General features: G+C 49.3%; 2 protein-coding genes and 1 pseudogene across 2 annotated transcripts in view; 1 reads left to right on the top strand and 2 right to left on the bottom strand.

The window, feature by feature from the left end:
* Positions 1–2,971, top strand: part of Desi1 (desumoylating isopeptidase 1) — a 25,453-nt gene extending 22,482 nt beyond the window's left edge. Inside the window, 1 exon segment of the mRNA XM_050165659.1 lies at positions 408–2,971. Coding sequence (XP_050021616.1) covers positions 408–501 — 94 coding nt within the window. The 3' untranslated portion in view covers positions 502–2,971.
* A 10,024-nt stretch (positions 2,972–12,995) lies between these two features.
* Positions 12,996–13,631, bottom strand: LOC126515700 (NADH dehydrogenase [ubiquinone] 1 beta subcomplex subunit 11, mitochondrial-like). Its single transcript, XM_050165531.1, has one exon. The coding sequence runs from the start codon at positions 13,629–13,631 to the stop codon at positions 13,170–13,172; it is 462 nt and encodes a 153-aa protein (XP_050021488.1). The 3' UTR covers positions 12,996–13,169.
* A 4,324-nt stretch (positions 13,632–17,955) lies between these two features.
* Positions 17,956–20,671, bottom strand: part of LOC126515775 (cytochrome P450 2D3-like) — an 18,595-nt pseudogene continuing 15,879 nt past the window's right edge.

Here is a 20,671-nt window from a genome sequence, read left to right as displayed (position 1 = left end):
ATATGACTGGAAATGGTGGCACACACCTTCAACTCCAGCACTCAGGGAGGCAGAGGCAGGCAGATCTCTGAGTTCGAGGCCACCCGGTCTCGTTTAAGAACAGCCAAGACTATGTAGAATTGCAGATTCTGGGTCTCAACCCCTTTAGGTCCTATATCAGTTATTTACATTATGATTCATATTAGTAGCAAAATTACAATTATGAAGTGACAATGAAATAATTTTATGGTTGGGGTAACCACAACTGAGAGACTATATTAAAGGGTCGCAGCATTAGGAAGGTTGAGAACCACTGTCTATATTGTAGAGAGACTGTCTTGTGCTGCCGTGACCACCCTGCGTGGCACTGTTTTGTCTGTGGTAGCTGCGCTGCAGAGCTCTCCCAGCTCATGTCTGTTTCTCCACAGGCCCTTTGGACAAGCGCTTCGGCCCTTCCTGGACTCCATCCAGATCCAGCCTCCTGGAGGGAACTCTGTGGGCAGACCCAATGGCCAAAGCTAACAGGACTACACGGGACCGCCCGCCTCTCCAGGGATTTTCCTTTTTAAACAAAACAAACCCTACCAGATTTCTATTTTATAATTTTACATCAGAGCTAACGGGGACGGCTTTTTAAATTTCCCAGGGAAGGAGCTTGTCAGGCTGCACGTAGGACAGCGCTCCTGAGAAACAGAACCAATGCCATCCCTTCTAATAGTATTATACTAATTTATTAAGGCTGTCTTGTCTGTGAGTTCACTTTTGACGCTGTTGCCTAAGCGTCCTCTACACTGGAGAAAGAGGGGTACTTGTTTAAACAGAAAGCAAGAGTCACACAATCTGGGAGAACCCCGTCCTGGACCCTTTCCAAGGGATACCCACATTCCACCCACACCTTTGGGCCCTAGATGAGGTTTTTTGGTTTTTGCTTTTTGGGTTTGTTTGTTTTTTTGTTTTGTTTTGTTTTTTGGTGGGGGAGGGGTTCAAGACAGGGTTTATCTATGTAGCCCTGACTGTCCTGGAACTCACTCTGTAGACCAGGCTGCTCCCAAGTCACAGAGAACCGCCTGCCTCTGCCTCCCGAGGGCTGGATTAAAGGTGTGCTCCACCACCACCTGGCCTGGGTGAGCTTTATACTGTCTATAACCCTGGAGCAGCCGCCCTCTAGCCGCAAATGAACCAGAGGGTTGGGTGCATACGGGGCCAGCTGTAGGCTGACCAACTTGACCTAAATGAACTCTTTAGCCACAAGTTTGCCCCCTTTTCCCCAAACAAGGCCATTCAGGCTGGAGCTGGAACAGCCATAGCCTCAGGATCAAAGGACAGTGGCAGCGAGGATGGGGCAGAGAAGACAGGGTAAAGCCATTCCTTCTCCTCCTCCTCCTCCTCCTCCTCCTCCTCCTCCTCCTCCTCCTTCTCCTAGTGCCAGTCCTCTCTGCCTGCCCCTAAGCTGCTCTTCCTCAGCAATAACTTGACCTGTCCCCCTTAATGAAGGTCTAGGCTGCAGTGACAGAGACCTGGGCCTTCTCTCTGCAAATAATAGCATCAGTTTATTTATAGTCAATAGAGCTAGCCACCGAAACGGTATGAATTTGTCAGCTAGGGGACAGAATCGTTCCCTCTAAGCACTGGTCTCTGATATAGAGTACCATAATGGTGCAGATTCAAGGTGGCAAGAAAATTTAAGAGTTGTCTCCGATAGGGACTTCCACGTTATCCTTAAAGTACCATGAACAGACATTATCTCCATTGTCATTCTGACCTTAAGAGGTGTGGTTGGGGTGAGTGGGCCATTTCCTAGTGATGTGCATCAGCAGGAATGGTCTAGAAGTCTGTGATCTGGACTCTAGGAGGAACCTAATGTTCCCTTTCTTGGTGTCAGCCTCCTAGCTAATTTGGGGACTGACAGGATATGGAAGGGGATGCAGAGCAGGCACCTGAGACTCTTCCACACCCATGGGAGCCTCTGACGTGGTTTCCTACCACTTCCATTGCTCCTTCCTCCTGAGAAGCTGCTGCTGCTACTGGCTCGGACCTGCCCATACCCTGCTGACCTTGCCAGTAGCCATATGAGTTGGCTTCATCGGGATGTCTGCCTCAGCTCTGACCTGTGCCTGGCCAGGGCCAAGTCCAGCTGGGACGTCAGGTGGTGGTTTGGAACTTGAAGGTTGGAATCAGATAGGTCTCACTCAAGACTCAGTGGTCTGCAAGTGCACAGCGCAATAACAAATTAGAGTGGAAACCAACAGGGATTGTTTACTGTGGGTCTGTTGACAGAATGGGGCCCAGAAGGATGAGTGTTCAAAGCTTACCTTCTGGGTGGGTAGAGGTTGCTGGGAGCCATCACTTTTCCATTTGCCTGGCCCCAGCTGCTAGCATCTCTACCCAGAGCGCTCACTCGCCTCTCTCCTGCCAGGTGCTGGACTGATTTTCCCACACGACCAGATTCATCTGGTTTTCCTCCTCACGCGGTGACTCACAGGCCATGGTATTGAGAAGTTTGCCTGAGAATCTTAGTCATTTGATGGCTTGAATCAGCAGCCATCCGTGCTAATGCCTGTGCCCACTGCTTGCCGGGAGAAAGGAGGACTGACAGTTTGTCAGAACCTGCGGGGAGGCAAGCTCTTCCCTCCCCTATGCAAATCCATTGTCACCTGAGTCCCAGGCCAGGAGCCCCGCGTCCCACCCACCTTCACGCAACTCTGTTCCAGTGTCTCAGGAGCATACTATTACTGCCCAGCTGACTCCACCTGGGCGTGTACAAGTGCGCTGAGGGAGGGAGTGCTGTTGTTGATGTCACACGACACACCCCTGTGGAGGTCCAGTGGTCAGGGGACGAGGGAAGTGGAGCATAAGACCATCGTCCTCTCCTAGACGAAATGGAAGTGTGTTCTTTAGAGATTCCTTCACGACTTCCTTGGACTCAAACTAATTATGTCTAATACAGAGGTGTTTGGTGGCTTTTCTAATGCAATAAACTCACTCGTGCTGCTGTGACGTGTTACTTGAATCCTGGCACGAAGCCACCCCAGGCTTCCCCATCTGTCCCCCTCCGAGGATACCCTTGCAGAGCCCAGGAGTGCTGCCGTTACTTAGGCGGCAGGCTGTGGATGAGCGAGGGTAGTAAAGAAGAGTGTGTGGCTGTCGCCATTGGTGTATAAAGATGGGGAAAGGGCCCACAGAGAACGTGATGGGCATGAGGCTACTTTAGCCTAGCTTTAGCTGCACAGTGAGATAGTGAGACCCTTGCCTCCCAAAAATGTGTGTGTGATGCCCCTGGTTGGCCTGCAGCTGGTAATACAGTAACAAATCACATTCTAAGGTGTTCCTCCAGGACCTGGCCATTAGGAAATGATACAAGAATTTTTCTCCCTGAGGAGAGATCAGGCAATGTCTAGTCCCCTCTTCATAAGGTCCTAATGACAAACGAAATTCCACTCTACCAAAGGTCACCCTGGAGATCAGCTGAGTCTGCTAGGCTGCTCATAGAGCCTAGGTAGGAAGTTACAGAAGAACGTGTGAGTAGCCTAAGCAGCCACACTGCAAGGTCGGTACCCAGCTTCTCCATCACTGCATAGTTGGAGTCCTTCCCAGACTGCATACTCTGGCACCTAGAGATCCCAGGAGCACGTATAATTAGGGCTGGGAGGGGCGAATACTCTGGAGAGGGTCCAGTGACTCCTATGAGGGATGTAAACAAGTCTGACTCCAGGGATAGGACTGCCTAAAAAGGGGTCTATGATTTCATGAATTAGCAGGTGTACACTTCTAATTTCATCTGTGGTCCAGAACAAGTGCTGTGGTTGGTGGTCAGGTTTCTGGAAGCTTCCCTCGTACTTCCAGGAGTGCTGCCTGGCTGGCGGCCAGGCCTGTGGTAAAGCTTTCCCAACAACAGGGTTGGGATTGGTCCCAACATACAGGAGGAAACAGGGCAGAGAAACAGCGAGGTGGCGGGTGGCAAGGCCATTTTGAATCCAGGCCATATTCTCACACGCCATCCCTGAGGTATGGAGTCTTTCCAGTGTGCTGGCTTCTACAAGGCAGAGTGTAGATGGCTGTGCCTGACATACCGGCCTCAGAAGAGCACAGTAGGCAGGAATCTGCCATCCGTACACAGATAGCAGCCCAGGCTACCCACGTTGGTAGGGTAGGTACCAAGCGGTAAAGTCATTCAACCTTATTATCCCCCTTGAATTCCAGACTCGAGAGCCTTCATCCCCTGGGAGCCACCAGGCTCTGTGTTTAGGGACAGCAACCAGTAGGGAAGGCAGTCAGGAATGAAGCCTCATCCTGTCAGGAATCATACTCTGAAGAAAACTAGGGGACAGACACAGGTGACAACAGTGTGTGAGGGAGGAGGCTTCGCTAAGGACGAGGTAGCTACCCGAAACGCAGATGATGCAGGGCCCAGGTGGAGTGGGCAGTCTACTCCAGGCAGCTGAACCAGAGAATACAGAGAAATGAGAATACTGGGGGGACAGAAAAGCGGGGGGCCACCGTGGTGAGCAGGAGAGGAAGCAGCAGTGTGGGGCAGGGCCTTTCAGGCCGTGGGAATCGGGAGGATGGAGCAGGCCAACAGGAATTTTGAGTGAGGAAGGCTGTATTGGGAAAGGTCAGAGTCCTGTGTCCAGATTTATAAACACCAGCCGAGTACGGGGCACATAAGAGAGCCCTCTGACACATTCAGAGACCAGCAATGGGACCACGGGGCCATTTATCCTGCCTCCAGGAGCTTCACTAAGCCTAACACTGATTTAAGAGGTATGCTTTAATTTCTCATATTATTTTTTTCCAAAACAAAATTCTGATCAGGTATGATAGATAGTGCATGCCTTACCCACAACCCCAGCATTTGGGAGGCTGAAGTAAGAAAATTGCCACTAATTTGGGACTAGCCTGGACTATATAGTGAATTGCATACCAATTGCAGACCAGCCTAGGCTACAGAACGAAGCCCTATCTCAAAAAAAAAAAAAAAAAAAAAGTGACAANGACTTTGTGGATGCTGGGCAAGTATTATACCACATCCCTAGTCTCCTTTTCTCCCTAGTTTCTTTGGTCAGGATATCTTATCACAGACAGCTCAAAAAAAAAAAAAAAAAAAAAGTGACAAGACTATAATAGCAATAATGCTCTGAAAAATGTGAGCGTCCTGATGGTTTATGTCACCTTGACACAATCTAAAGTCATCTGAGAGGAGGGGACCTCAGGTAGAAATGTCTCCATTAGATCAGGCTGTAGGCAAGTCTGTAGGGTATTTTCTAAATTAGTGTTTGATGGGGAGGGCCCAGCCCATTGTGGGTGGTGCCATCCCTGGACTGGTGGCCTGAGTTAGCAGGCTGAGCGAGCCGGTAAGAAGCACCCCTTCGTGGCCTCTACATCAGCGCCTGCCTCCAGGTTCCTTCCTGCTTGAGTTCCTGGCCTCACTCCCTTCAGTGACAGACTATGTATGATGTGGAAATGCCAGACAAACCCTTTCCTTTCCACCTTGCTTTTGGTTGCAAGTGGTTGTGTGGTTTCATCCCAGCAATAGTAATCTTTTTTAAAATATTTATTTATTTATTATGCATCTGTCTGTGTGTATGCCTTCAGGCCAGAAGAGGGCACCAGACCCCATTACAGATGGTTGTGAGCCGCCATCTGGTTGCTGGGAATTGAACTCAGGACCTTTGGAAGAGCAGGCAACGCTCTTAACCTCTGAGCCATCTCTCCAGCCCCAGCAATAGTAACCTTAACTAAGACAGTAAGAAATAGCAGCACAGAGACAAAGGGGGAAAGTCACCAGGAACTCCCTCATCCTAAGAAGTCACTGCTAACCACTCTGGGAACAACTTTGTGGATGTTGGAAGACAGGCACACAGGGTAGCTGTTCATCCTAGGATTAGAGGAGTGTGGCCAGAGTGGGATGAAGAAGAAGACTTCCGTGCTGGTTAGGAAGAACATGAGACCCAAGCCTCAGACTCAGGGGCTTTGGCCTAGAAGAATCACCTAGAACCCAGCAGGGACCTATCACTACGTGGAATGGAACACCCTGCTGAGCCTGGGGACAGGTCCTGGCGAGCAATGTTGCCCTCTTCCGGTAAAATGTTTATACTGCAAGAGAGGTATGAACACCAGGCGGCGCTATAGACCTGCAAGGTACCCCAGGCCTCGGCCAAACTCCAAGGCTTGCCAGGCTCCCGTGAGCCAGGCTGTCCTGACTTTCAAGAGCCCTGTGAATAACAGCCAAGCTCTTTGTCCCCATTTTTAGCAAGGCCCAGCTGCAGTTCGTCCCAGGACACCAACCCTCACACCTTGATGCAAACACTGGTCCCTATCTGTCACTTGGTTTTGCAACCCTCTGTTCCTTACTCAGTCACATCTACTCCACCGGATCCCCTTCCTCGCTCCTCACCCAGCTCTAAAAGCCAGCCAATAAGACCTTAGTAAGGCCTCCCCAAAGCCTTCATCACTCCCCACCTAACCTGGCCCCCTGCTAAGGGCGCATTTTCCCCCACACTTCCACCAGGCCATCTCTCAGGACATCAGCTGAATAACAAGGATTAGGATTGGATTGGGTAGGTTATTTAAACTGACAAGCACCCTCTGGGGCCTCTGAGATACTCCTCAGACAGCGACCCTGCTGCAAAGCTTCTGCTGGTAATCCCCACAGCCCACTGTAAAGGTGGAATGATCTAATCCCATGAAGTTATTCTCTGACCTCCACACATGTGCCCTCTTATATAGCATATACACAGCGATATTAAATACATACATACAAAAATGCAAAAACAAAACCTTTCTGGGCTGGAATTCCTATAGATGTGGACTGAGCCTCTGACACTGAGACCTTGGTCAAGGCCTTCCTGTCTCTAGGCCTGGTGTTCATCTGTGGAAGTGAATCAGATGTCTCTAAGATCCGGCCATCCTAGCCCTTCTCCAGACCTGGCCTGGGCTGTGAGGAGACTGGCTTATTCACACATTCGCACGCTCTGTCCAGTACTCCAGGGCTGCGCTTTGATCCATAGACAACACTATTCTGTCCCCACTGGCTGAAGAAGTCCCAGATGGACCAGAGACAATACAGCAACAGCCTCCACTCAGCAAACACTAGCTGAGCATGCGCCCTTGGCCTTGTTAAATTCAGTGGACTTCCCTTTTGGGAGACAATGAAAGGAAAAATAACCCAATAGTCCCACTCCATTTATTCCCAGCAGGTCTGCCTCTGTAAACCATGGCTTCCCTGCTACCCCTTCTTCCTATGCTAGCTAGCCTGTGGACAGCTTCTAAGAAGAGGAACTGACTTAAAAGAGTCACCGGGCCAAGGTCAACGTCAACCTCCAGAAGCCCTTTCGGCCTAAATGTCCATCCTCGAAAGAGCACGCTCCAGGTGGAGAAAAAGAAAACTACTGGTGGCTCCTAAATTATTTATTACCTTAAAAAAAATATTTGGGGGGCTGGAGAGACAGCTCAGTGGTTAGGAGCACTTGTTGCTTTTACAGAGGACCCCGGATCAAGCATCCACATGGTAGCTCACAGCCACCTCCAGTTTCAGGGAATCCGAACACTTTCTGACCTCCACACACTAAGCATGCTTCAATCAGGCAAAGCATTTGTATATATAAAAATAATATTTTTGAGGGGTTTTTTTTTGAGCCAAGGTCTCACTACATAACCGTGGGTTGTTCTGGAACTTGCTTTGTGGACCAGGGTGGCTTTGAATTCAGAGATCCACCTGCCTCTGCCTCCTGAACGCTGGACCCTTAGAAATATTCCACCATGTCCAGCTTTTGAATTCTTTGGACTTATTATTGTGCCGCCTTCTAATAACGACGGGCAGCCAGGAGAAAGCTGGGCATGCAGAAGAACAGAAGTGAGTGGGAAACACTCCAGGTAGAAACCACACCATGCAAATCAAACGTGGAAGGCACTTACCACAGACCCTCCGTCTTGACCCAGAGGAGCCCATCATCTCGCCAGATGGAATTTACAGGTCCTCTGCCACAGTCCTGCTTTGCTCTGCTTCTCAAACTCACCCACAGGCCAGGCTTACCCTCCCCCAGTCTTGTTTCTTTCCTTCCCCAGGGCTTCCCCAGGGCCCTCTCTCAGCACCAGTTGCCAGGGACAAACTTTCCTCTTAAAGGGACACACTGGAGGCCACAGCGACTGCTCCAACATGGGTCTGTGCCTCAGCACAAATCATTCCACCTTTGGGTTTCAGTGGCTTCACCCTTGAAGGCTTGTGGTGGGACTGGTATAGGAAAAACATTAATAAAACTACCTTATTGTTAGCCGTGATGGTACACACCAATAATCTCATGGCCGCAAAGGCAGAGACTGGGGTTTAGGCCAGCCAAGGGTATGTAGCAAGATTCCGCCTAAAAACAAAAAGAAGGGAATGGAGAGATGGCTCAGTGGTTAAGAGCACCGGATGCTCTTCCAGAGGTCAGGGGTTCAATTCCCAGCATCCACGTGACAGCACACAACTGTCTGTAACTGTAGTCCCATAGGATCCCATGCACTAGTATGTGGACATACATGCAGACAAACATCTAAGCACATAAAATAAATAAATAAACAATTACATATGACGATCACTCTTGTTTTCTGCGCGCAAATTGATAGAACATTCTAACTAGGTGTTTAGTTTCATGACTTATTTTGTCACTGGTTATAAGCTTGGCTAGGTTTCTTTTTAAGTTGTCTGATTGCTCAGATTTCTTACCTGTTGAAAAAGTGCTATTCTCTCCAAGGTGGGATCCTGGCTGGTGGTTATTTGGACACCTGTCCAGAGTCCTGGAATAGCCCTTGGCCTCGTGCTTACTAACAGCCTTACCCCTATGATCTTGAGCATCCCTTCATCTCCTGTTGATTCAATGACCTAACCAGAGGCAAAGCACTCTTAACAGTATGGAGAAAAGAGATTGTGGTACCTGCTACAAAAAACAAATACAAATAAATAAACAAACAAACAAATCTGCCAGGAGGTGCTGGCAGCACTCAGTGGGCAGATCTCTGAGTTCAGGGTCAGCCTGGTCTACAGAGCAAGCTCTACACTAGCCAGAGCTACACAAAGAAACCCTGTCTCGGGGCTGGAGAGATGACTCAGTGGTTAAGAGTACTGACTGACCTTCCAGAGGACCTGGGTTCAATTCCCAGCACCCGCGTGGCAGCTAACAACTGTCTGTAACTGCAAGATCTGACACCTTCACACAGACTGATACACATAAAATAAAAAATTAATAATAGATTTTCAAAAAAAGGAAAAAAAATAAATCCTGTCTCAAAAAAACACCCATAACCACATGAATAAAGTGAAATAGCTTGAGAAACCAATTTCTTTTTGTTTAAAGGGTGCTCCAGAACCACATCTGTCTAGCAAGTGGGATTTTGAATCACCGGTAGGTTTCTCCACTGATGAAGAAGCCAAATCAAGCCAAATGAATAGGGCCAGGTTTAATCTGAACAAAGCAACTCAGGGGTCATCTGGGAGTTAGGGAGGAGAAGTCACACCCAGGGTCTAGGGACCTGGTCTGTAGGAGCAGAGCAGTCTTGGGTAGCTCTGGGGAGGAGCCAGTATTGGGCAGGCTTTCAGAGAGTAGGGTCTGGAGAGATGGGGCCAAAGCAGAGTTCCCAGTTAAACAGCAAGTTCGCCCCGCCCAGGCAGCAGGTTCCCGTGATTTTCTCTCTACAGGAAGTGGTGACTGTCTTTTCTCCAGTGGCTGTGGTGAGGACCTCACAATCTTTCTTGATTGGCTAGCTTCAAAATAATCCATGCGCCCGGGCGGTGGTGGCGCACGCCTTTAATCCCAGCACTTGGGAGGCTGAGGCAGGCGGATCTCTGTGAGTTCGAGACCAGCCTGGTCTACAAGAGCTAGTTCTAGGACAGGCACAGAGAAACCCTGTCTCGAAAAACAAAAAACAAAAAAACAAAAAAAAAAAACAAAGAAAACAAAATAATCCATGCAACGGAAGTGAAGGGCCAAGGGGTCTGTGTCTAGGCCGGCTAGCACGGAGAAGGCCGGGTAGGCCAAAGAGAACAAAAGTTTATCAGGTGCAGAGATTAAAATATTTACATTAGCCGGGCGATGGTGGCGCACGCCTTTAATCCCAGCACTCGGGAGGCAGAGGCAGGCTGATCTCTGTGAGTTTGAGACCAGCCTGGTCTACAGAGGGAGTTCCAGGAAAAGCTACAGAGAAACCCTGTCTCGAAAAACCAAAAAAAAAAAAAAAAAAAAATTTACATAAACGTCTACAAGAATGGAGAGACACATAGAATGCTTGTTTCTTCTTCGAGAAAAACAAAGAAACAAAAAAAAACCACTTCTCACACCTAGAATAGAGCCAGCATCAGCTTGGAGGGATTGGAGACTTAAAACCGGGCAAATCCTGTTGGTCCCGCTGAGCAATAAGACCATAAAACCTCCCCACTTCTGTGCTTCCCCCCTTCACTGTCTCTTTCTCTCTCTCTCTCTCTCTCTCTCTCTCTCTCTCTCTCTCTCTCTCTCTCTCTCTCTCTCTCCCCCCCTTCACCTCTCCTCCTCCATAACCCCCTAAACCTTCAACTTCATTAAAAAGAAAGTCCATAAAACCTCTTTCCCTTCCTTCCTCTTTCTTTTTGTTTTTTTGTTTTTGTTTGGGGTTTTTCTTTTTTTTTTTTAAAGATTTATTTATTATGTATACAACATTCCTTCCATGTATGTTTACACGCCAGAAGAGGGCGCCAGATCTCATTATAGATGTCTGTGAGCCACCATGTGGTTGCTGGGAATTGAACTCAGGACCTCTGGAAGAGCAGTCAGTGCTCTTAACCTCTGAGCCACCTCTCCAGCCCTGTTTGGGGTTTTTCAAGACAGGGTTTCTCTATGTAGCCCTGACTGTCCTGGAATTCACTCTGTCGACCAGGTTGTCCTTGAACTCATAAAGATCCACCTGCCTCTGCCTCCTGAGTGCTGGGATTAAAAGTGTGCACCACAACTACCCAGCCATTACCACAATTTTTGAGCCAAATTTGAAGCAAACTTTATTAAATACTGGCAGAACAATGGACACCCAGGATCCCCAGAGAATGGTCACGAATGGTATTAGTCAGGGGCTTATAAATGCAAAACCCACAGCCGGGCGGTGGTGGCACATGTCTTTAATCCCAGCACTCGGGAGGCAGAAGCAGGTAGCTCTCTATGAGTTCGAGGCCAGCCTGGTCTATGAGAGCTAGTTCCAGGACAGGTTCCAAAGCCAGAGAGAAACCCTGTATTGAAAAACTAAATAACAATAATAAAAATAATAATAATGGCAAAACCCACAAGGCTACATACTTCTGCTTTCGTCCAATCGGGATGTACTTCCAGAAGTGCTTCCTGCCTGCATACCTCCCACCTGTGTGTGATCAAACACGTCCTGTGCAGTTAGTTATCTGTCCTTGAGGAAGTAGGGGTTACAGGTTAGAGGCATTTCTGTTTTACACATCTCTTAAACCCAGCAATTTAAACTTAACACATAGCCTGACAGTGGTGGTGCGTGCTAAATGGCTTCTCCTTAGCCCCTGCAATGAATCCAGTTGCGCCAAATTAAAAGGTAAAAGGCGGGTTTATTTAGGGACGAGTCACTTCCGGACAGTTCACAGTCCTGCAGAAGGAGGTCCGTGAAACTGGGCAGCTGACGGGGTCAGGGGCATTTTGTAGGAGAAAGGTGTGAGGCACTGGTGTGCTTGATAAGGTAGCAGAGTATTGCCTGGGTTTGGGTCCAGTAGGTGTGTCCTGAGTCCAGTGGTCACTTTGGAATCCGGAACTAAGTACCCACTTTGTCTTGTATCTTGCGCAGCCTTTTGTAAGCACAACTTCTGACAGGAATCTCTTTGTTGCATTGGCTGACTTCTGCAAGCCCCAACTTCTGGCCAGAGTGGGGGTGGGCCTGGATCTTTTTGTTCAAGAACCTCTAGCCTAACACACACCTTTGATCCAAGTACGGAGGGAGGCAGAGGCAGGCAGATCTCTGTGCATTTGAGGCCAGCCTGGTCTACAGGACTAGTTTCAGGATAGCCAGGGCTACACAGAGAAATGCTGTCTCAAAAAACAAACATACAAGAACCAAAAAACTTAAAACATAACTTTAGCCCTCAAATTTCAAGCCCAAAAGAAAATGGGTCCTGCCAGGCCACAAAGGCCCACGGCTTTAATCCCAGCACTAGGGAGGCAGAGGCAGGAGGATCTCTGTGAGTTCAAGGCCAGCCTGATCTACAGAGTGAGTTCCAGAACAGGCACCAAAGCTACACAGAAAAACCTTATCTTGGAAAAAAATAAATAAAAATAAAAAAATAAATACACCCCATGAGTCACCATGGGGTTGCTAGGAATTGAACTCAGGATCTCTGGGGAAAACAGCCAGTGCTCTTAACCTCTGAGCCACCTCTCCAGCCCAATAAATAAATAAAAAATAAAACAGTAATTAAAAAAAAAGAACAGGGCTGGAGAGACGGTTCCGCGACTGGAACTGCTGCATACAGCTCTTGTGGAAAACCAAAGTTCAGTTCCCAGCGCCAGCCCAGAGGCTCTGAGGCCCCCGGCTCCCCCATGTCTACACTCATATACCCCCGCACAGACACGTGTACACACATAAAGTAAACCTTACAAAAATAATGTAAAAATGGACTCAAAGGGAACCTTAAAAACAAGTTTATCAGAGTTTAAAAGACAAACAGTGGGGCAGGCAATCTGAAAATCCTGGCAGATGCCACAAGTCGGAGAAGACAGAGGCCATGCCGCTTCTGGGTTAGGTGTGAAGGTTAGCCACGGAGGTTGACCAAGCAGCCCCCGTGACAGAAGCAGGGCAGGGGAGATGCAAAGGAAGAACAAGAGAGCCCAGAACATCAAGAAAGAATGCCCAGGTATTGGCAAGTATTGAAAAGAAAGAAAAGGGAGAAAGAACTAGCTTGCTTCTGGGAGCCAGGACTCATGGGCAGAGCACCAAGTGGAGGCCCCAGGGTTCCTGGGAAGGAAAGTTCATGGTCTCATTAAGGGGATAGTTACTCCTCCCTTCTCTTTAGCTTAGTTTTAGGTGAGTCAGGCTTCCTGAGCTGTGGTCCCTTGGCCAAATAATTGACAAGTCTTAGCTGGAGTAACGTACTTTTTTTTTTTCTGTGCTCTGTGGGGTGAGAGAAAAACAGGCAGGGGTGGGGGCAACGCAGTGCTTCTTACATCCCACTCGGTAGTCCATCAGTCATCCCCTGGTAGCTGGATCTTGCTGGGGTCAAACCGGTTGGATTCCATGAGAGGGAGGCCGCTGGCTTCTCGATGTTTCACGAGCATCTCAGCTTCCCGGTGGGCCCACTCGACCATCCCGTTGTTGGGCACATAAGCCACAAAAGTGGTGCCGAAGACCAGGACGATGGAAAAACCAAAGAAGAAGACGGCGTGCATATTCCATTCGTCCACCACGGGGTCCTCGTCATAACCATGGAAGTATGGGTTCTTCGAGTAGACGTTTTCGTCCTCGGGCTCTGGGTCCTCCATCCATTGCTGGGTAGGTTCTCTCTGCTGCTTCTTCTTTCGAGCCACAGCGGACCGGGCGACCACAGCCCTAGAGGAGGAGCTCGGTTTCCAGCAAACGTGGGTAGCCTGGAGCCCCCGAATAGCCAAAAGGCTGCGGGCACACAAACTTAACCGCGAGGCCGCCATGATAGCTGCAGAGGTGGGGGTGGGGTGCGTGGGAACGAGGGAGAAAATAACGGACGGACGGACGGGTGCCCTTCTCTACCGCCAGAGGCAGAGCCCATTCCTTAAGGGGGGCGGGGCACGGATATGATGGGCGTGTCAACCGGGCACTGACATCCTGCAAGACTACGGTTAGCAGTTCTAACTGGGCATTAGATGACACACCTTCTAATGCCCTGATGGCAGTAACTGAAAACTGTGAAAGATGGCTAGGGTAGAGGGTACGGCTGGCATTTGAAAGGCTCTCCCTGGGATCCATCTCCACCACCTGAATTCCCAGCGAACCTCCACTCTCAGAGACTACATCAGCGCGATGTAATCTTTCTGTCCTTCCCCTTTATCATTCTGTCCTTCCGCTTCATCCCGTTTATGTCCTAACTCTTGGAGTTTACGTCCATGTCCGAATGAATTCTCTTTCTTAGTTAAGGTTGAGTTTCCTTTCCTGCTCAGTTGATGTCAGGTCTTACTGGTTCCACAGTTCCCAGAGGGCAGAAGACTCAATTTAGGGACAAAAAAAAAAAAAAAAAAAAAAAGTAATATGGGGACTAGAACACACACACACTTTCTTTCTTTTTTTTTTTTTTTCCAGGGCCAGGAGACTTAGATTCTCTTTTGTTGCTCCATGTTCATGGGTCAATGGCACTCACAGTCACTTAATTTCTCTGTCTTAGAACTGAGAGCCACTGAAAAGACAGTATTGTAAGCAAGGAAGGGCAGCCAAGCAGCGAGAGGAGGTACTGACATAAATATTTCAGGTAGATGGCCTGCAGTATCCCAGAAGGCCCTAATATCCACAGTTACAATTGCTTGCTGTTTGCTCGCTCCCTCTTCCCCACTCCGTTTTTTGAGACAGAGTTTCTCTGCAGACCAGGTTGACTCAGTGATCCGCTGCCTCTGTTGGGATGGTGAGAAAGATTTCTTCCAGGTTTTTTTTTTTTTTTTTTTTTTTTGAATGCCCAGCCTTAGTTTGGCTTGTTTCTTGTTTCTTGGTTTTTTTGTTCTCATGATATTTATTGAGCTCTACATTTTTCTCTGCTCCCCTCCCTGTCTCTCTCCTCCCCCTTCAATCCTTCCCCAAGGTCCCCATACTCCCAATTACTCAGGAGATCTTGTCTTTTTCTACTTTCTACTTCCCATGTAGATTAGATCTATGTAAGTCTCTCTTAGTGTCCTCATTGTTGTCTAAGTTCTCTGGGATTGTGGTTTGTAGGCTGGCTTTCTTTGCTTTATGTTTAAAAACCACCCATGAGTGAGTACATGTGATAGTTGTCTTTCTGTGTCTGGGTTACCTCACTCAAAATAATGTTTTCTAGTTCCATCCATTTTCCTGCAAAATTCAAGCTGTCTTCATTTTTTTTTTCTGCTGACACTCACACTTTTTAATAATGAACACTAGAGACTCCGAGATCTAATAGCAACACAGTTTATTTAAGGGTCCTGCAGGGTTAGGCACTAGCTCAGACAAAATGGTGGGCATGCCAATTAGGCTCCAAACAAAGGCTGCTTTTATAACCCTAACCACCAGTCTCTGTCTCGCCCCCACTGGCTGGGTACGTGGGGTGTACTGTCTTCCACAGCCCAAGAGCCCCTTCACCCTCCATCGCTCATGGGCTCAGTCACGTAGCAGCATGACTATAATTTCCCACCCCAGATAGAAGTGCCTAGGCAAGCGGGCACCGATTGCAGCAGGGGACTGGTGCCTCCTGCCTGCTCGTGATCTGATGAACCTAAACCCACTGGAGGCAGTTTTAAGTGGAAACGAACCACTTACCCATTCTTACAGAATCTTAGCACCTGTGTAAGAGCTAGGGCTGCATCTGTAACCCCAGGACTAGTGAGTGGGCAGAGCCTTGTGTTTCATAGGAACTCTGCAACCTGCCAGACTAGTTGGAATGAAGAATTCCGGGTTCGTCAGAGGCAGGTAGTTTCTCTGAGTTCAAGGTCAGCCTGGTCTACAAACCAATTTCCAGGCCTGGCTCCAAAGCTACACAGAGAAACCCTGAAAAACTTTAAAAAAAAAAAAAGGATTGCATTGCAAGACCCTCAGTGGATGTCTACAGCAGTAGCCAATGGAATCCAACCATAAGATGTAGTCTTTCTTCCTAGGCATACATACACATGGTGTATATTTTACAAAATCAAGCCTAGCAAGAGCTTAATAATATAGCAATAATTAACAAAATGCTACAATAAAATATCTTTGCATGTGGCATCCTCCTCACCTATCTATCCCACCGTACTGCACACAATACTACACGCAATGCCACGGATGACGCAAGGCCTAAGGGTGAGCTGGACTGAGGGGAAGAGCGTGGGTCTTGTCACGTAACATTAGGACACCATCGCCTTCCTCCCTAAACACAGGATTGCGATATTGCATAGTGTTAGGACATCACCGCCTTCCTACTTCCTACTTAAACACAGAGGCTGACAACACAGACCCCTCTCACATCCCTAATAACATGATGTGTGGGACAAAGACGAGTGAGGCGAGGGAAGAGTACAATAGATTTACTGAGACATCAAAGGCTACACAATTCCAATGCAGAGAACTTTCCAGGTAACGCATTTGGACCATGGTTGTCTGCTGTAATTGAAACCAGAGAAGGACGAGTTCTGGGTGAGCACCGTTCATTCGCACAGTGGACGCTCGTTCAGCCTTAAAGAGCGAGAGTGATGCCTGCTGAACACCAGGGCGCCTTGAAGACTTAGGTCAGTCACAGACAGCCAGTGCAAGGCTGCGCTCTGTCACATCACAGAAATAGACGGCGGGATGCTGGGTGCTAGGGTTGGACAGAGGGGAGAATGAGGAGCTACTGTCCTGGGGTGCAGAGCTCCAGTTTTAGAGGATGAAGCGATCTCGGGAGGAATCGTGGTGGTGGCTGCACACTGGGACTGACTGATGCCCCTGAGCTGTGCTCTGCAAATGCGGAGGATGAGCTGTGGTGTGGCTCACCGAAGCTGCAGGCTGAGCACGCATAAGGCCTTGGGATCAATTTCCAACACCATGAGAACTAGAGTGGTAAGGCTGGTAAACATTAGTGATGTCTAAGCAAAATAAAACCAGAAAGACACACAGACAAATGCTTCAATTTGCCCTGCATGCCAAGGAGCACGGCCAGGGCAGTTGTGTGACCTCAGCTTGGGCATTTCTGTCCTGCACATTCCAGGATAGGTGCTTGAGTCCCATCAGCCTGTGGGGAGACGTTGCCTGAGACCCTGGGACATGTTGACAGCAGTGTCTCCACACAGCTGGGGTTGAAGGATACGTGGCACCATTTATACCAGCAACAGGATTTAGGAAAGTGGCCTCACATTGTCTGAGTCTAACCTTGCGAGGTGTGGAGACTGAGGTCAGCCATATGGGTGCTCCCCCAAACCCTGCTCAAGTCTATGGGATCCCCAAACCTCTGGACAGTGAGGTTCGATGAGCTTCTCTGCGAACAACGTTCTCTGTCTCAGTCACACTTGGTGACTGGGCGTCCTGACTTCCGTCTGGACAGTTAGCTGACAGCCAGGAGCGTGTCTGACACCTCAGGCTCGGTCCATCACCACTCACTGCTGCTGCCTTCTCTCTGTGCCTTCTCTCTGTGACCAGCCAGAGCTGTGAGGACAGCAGCCTTTCTAGCATCTCATGGTACCTCAAGGTCTTGAGGACCCCTGCCACCTCTGTCACCCAGACAGGAGCAGTGCTGTCTCTCAGCAGAAATCCATTAACATCTGTCATCTGAGACACACGAAGTCTTGACATCTAACCTGTAGTTTGTCATAAAACTAGTCTCTAGCAGGGCGGTGGTGGCACACACCTTTAATCCCAGCACATGGGAGGCAGAGGCAGGTGGATCTCTGTGAGTTCGAGGCCAGCCTGGTCTACAAGAACTAGTGCCAGGACAGGTTCCAAAGCTAAAAAAACTAGTCTCTATAGATAGGTCTTTGTGGGTGATATAGGGTCAGCTTTCACTCCCAAACAGCACAATTCTCTCCCCCCTTTCTTTTGTTTTCATGTTACAAGTCCTCACTATGTAGTCCAGATTGACCTTACTATATAGGGCTGAATAGCTTCGGGCTTGTAATCCTCTTACCTCGGGTTTCTGAATGCTGAACCTGCAGGCCCCTGCCAATGTCTAGATGTCCCCTGGGGAGGGGTAAGGCAGGTGGTAAAGGTTGGTTTTAAACTATTGTCTGAGGACCCAGCAGAGGCAAGGATTAAGGTTGGAGCAGGAAACAAGACTGCACCAGACTGGTTTATTGTGCATGGCTCAGCCCTAGTTACAGAACAGGACTGGAATTAGTGTCCCTGCTGGCGCATCACAACACAGAGCTGGTAGGGGGAGGGGACAACTGGAACTGGGAAATTGCCATGGTCGCTGGGCCGGGGCTGTCCACTGGGCACCGAGAAGAGCTCCATGCGGGCCAGGGGCTCCCCCAGGCAAGCTCGGCGGCCTGTAGGTGGGAAAGGGGCTCAGTCAGTCTAGGACCTGATAGATGTTCCACCCTCCAAGGCACCCTGGGAAGAGACATGGAGACAGGCATCCCACAGGACCTGCTGAGAATGGCATGAAGGCCTCATGTTTCACAAAGTGGCCCTGGGCATCCAGGAAGTGCTCAGGATGGAAGCAGAGGGGCTTCTCCCAGACAGTCTCATCCTTCAGCACTGAGGACAGGTTGGTGAGGAGGGTCGTCCCCTGGCAGGAGACACATGGTGTGAACATGGATTGGGGTTACCATGGTCACATGCACAACCTCTTCCTGCACACACTAGATTCTTTCATTCACCCTCAGCCCCTCTTGAAGGCCATGGGATGCCCCGTAAGGAATCTCCCATGGGTGCCCCTGTGCACAGTGCTCTCTAAACTCCCTGTGTCTTATTCCACTGGACATGGAGAATCCAGGACTGGCTGCCATGTGCTGGCACCCCGGTTGGTCCCATCACCATGTGGAAACACAGGATGATACGATCTTGTCTGCCCTTCTTACGCCCATGCGATGGTAGCAGGGCCCATGCATGTTATAATTTTAGAGAAACCAGCATGGCTGACACTTCCAGGTTCCAGGGCCACACATGTGTGGAGAAGCCCTCAGGCAAAAATATCTAGTCTCCCCGGGAACCTCAAAAGGCCCTGCGTGGACTGGAGAGATGGCTCAGAGGTTAAGAGCATTGCCTGCCCTTCCAAAGGTGGCTCACAACCATCTGTAATGAGGTCTGGTTCCCTCTTCTGGCCTGCAGGCATACACACAGACAGAATATTGTATACATAATAAATAATTATTTAAAAAAAAAGAGCTGGGCGGTGGTGGTGCACGCCTTTAATCCCAGCACTCAGGAGGCAGAGGCAGGCGGATCTCTATGAGTTCGAGGCCAGCCTGGTCTACAAGAGCTAGTTCCAGGACAGGAACCAAAAGCTACGGAGAAACCCTGTCTCGAAAAATCCAAAAAAGAAAAAAAAAAGGCTCTGCATGACCCACATACGGTATGGTTGCATCACCTACATGTGACACAGCTATGTAAGCCCTTGCACGCATGCGTGAGCTCCATCATCTGTGTATGATCTAGCTATGTCATCCCCCTGTGCACATGCGCTAGGCAGCCTTTAAAAGCTGGAGGCGCCATCTTCAGCCCTCTGTCTCTCTTTCTGCACACTGACTTCACCGGGCCTGTACACGTCTGCTCTAATAAACCCCTTAGTGTGTTTGCTGCGTGTTTCATGCTTCCTTCTCACTCACGCCGTTCATTGGTGCCGTGAGACTCAGCAGGCCCTCCCGCCCCTCTGCCCCTCTCCCAGGGTCAGGATCCAGAACCAGGTATTTTTTTTTTTCCACAACAGCCACGTGTTCCATCTGCCTGAGCGTGATCTCTCACACACCAACCAGTTTTAATTGGTGAGTTTCCCCATTCTGGTCAGCTTAACCATTTCTCCAAACCCAAGGAATGGACCTTTGAGTTCCTGGAAATCTTCTGGTGCTCCTAGAAACTGGGGGAGTACCCCCCGACCATAGCCTTCATAGCTACAGTTGAGCCCTTTGCTGATGAATAATTTCATCTCTGGTTGCTTCCCATAGCTAAAAACGTGTTTGGACGACCCAGGGTAGTCCACCCACGTGAGCACTGCACACACTGAGCAGTGCATTCGCCTTGGGACCCAGGGTCCTTCAGATTTTTCTTTTTCTTTTTCTTTTCTTTGGGACCACTCGTCAGTGGTCCCTGCCATGAGAGACCGCTTGGAGAAGCCTCCAGCCTCTCTGGCTTCAGAGTTGCCCAGACTGGAGCCAGTCAGGCTTCAGCACCCGCCTGCAGAGAAGAGACATCCTTCTAGAAGCCTTGTGGTATCACCATATCGTGGGTTTTCAGTTTCAGCTATGAGAAACAAGCTCTCCAAGACCATCAGTCCATCTTCCCCACTGGGATGCCTTTTAGAGGCCCTGAAACCTCAGGCCTTAATGCCCTACTTACAGATTCCCACACTTACCCATCTTTGCTCAAAAAAAAAATGGCCTCATTACCATTTAGATAACAATTTAAAGAGGTCACCTAAGCACCTTTGATCCCAATATTCTACAGGAGCTTTCTAACTACTGTTAGTGCACAGGCAAATGGAAAGGGTTTTCTTATATCCAAGCCTTTTACTATCTAAGCTCTAAGCTTAAACCCTCTGTTCTTGCAAGATGTTCACCTGCTCACATGTTTCTGGCTATGCCATCTGAGCTGGAAGAACCCTTCACTTCCACTCTGAACCCAGCTAATGAACCACCACCTTCCTGACCTCAGTGAGCATCTACTTCTGCTTCTCCAGCTCCCATTCTGGACCCCGCTAAGGAACCCACGCCTTTTGGACCTCCGCAGACAGACAGTTCCACTTCTCCAGCTCCCGCCAGCTCACCACCTGCCTCGCCACCTCTCTCTGCTCGCACCCATGCTGAGTAGGCGCCGCTGCCCTCTTCAGCTCTCTCTCGCCCCCCCCCCCCCCCCCCTCTCCCCCCCCCCCCCCCCCCCCCCCCCCCCCCCC

The sequence above is a fragment of the Alexandromys fortis genome, unplaced genomic scaffold (assembly GCF_014885135.2).
Source record: "Alexandromys fortis isolate MF-2015 unplaced genomic scaffold, M_Fortis_MF-2015_v1.1 scaffold_157, whole genome shotgun sequence".
Lineage (NCBI taxonomy): Eukaryota > Metazoa > Chordata > Mammalia > Rodentia > Cricetidae > Alexandromys > Alexandromys fortis.
The sequence above is the reverse complement of the archived record's forward strand: the minus strand, read 5'-3'. Positions and strand labels throughout refer to the sequence as shown.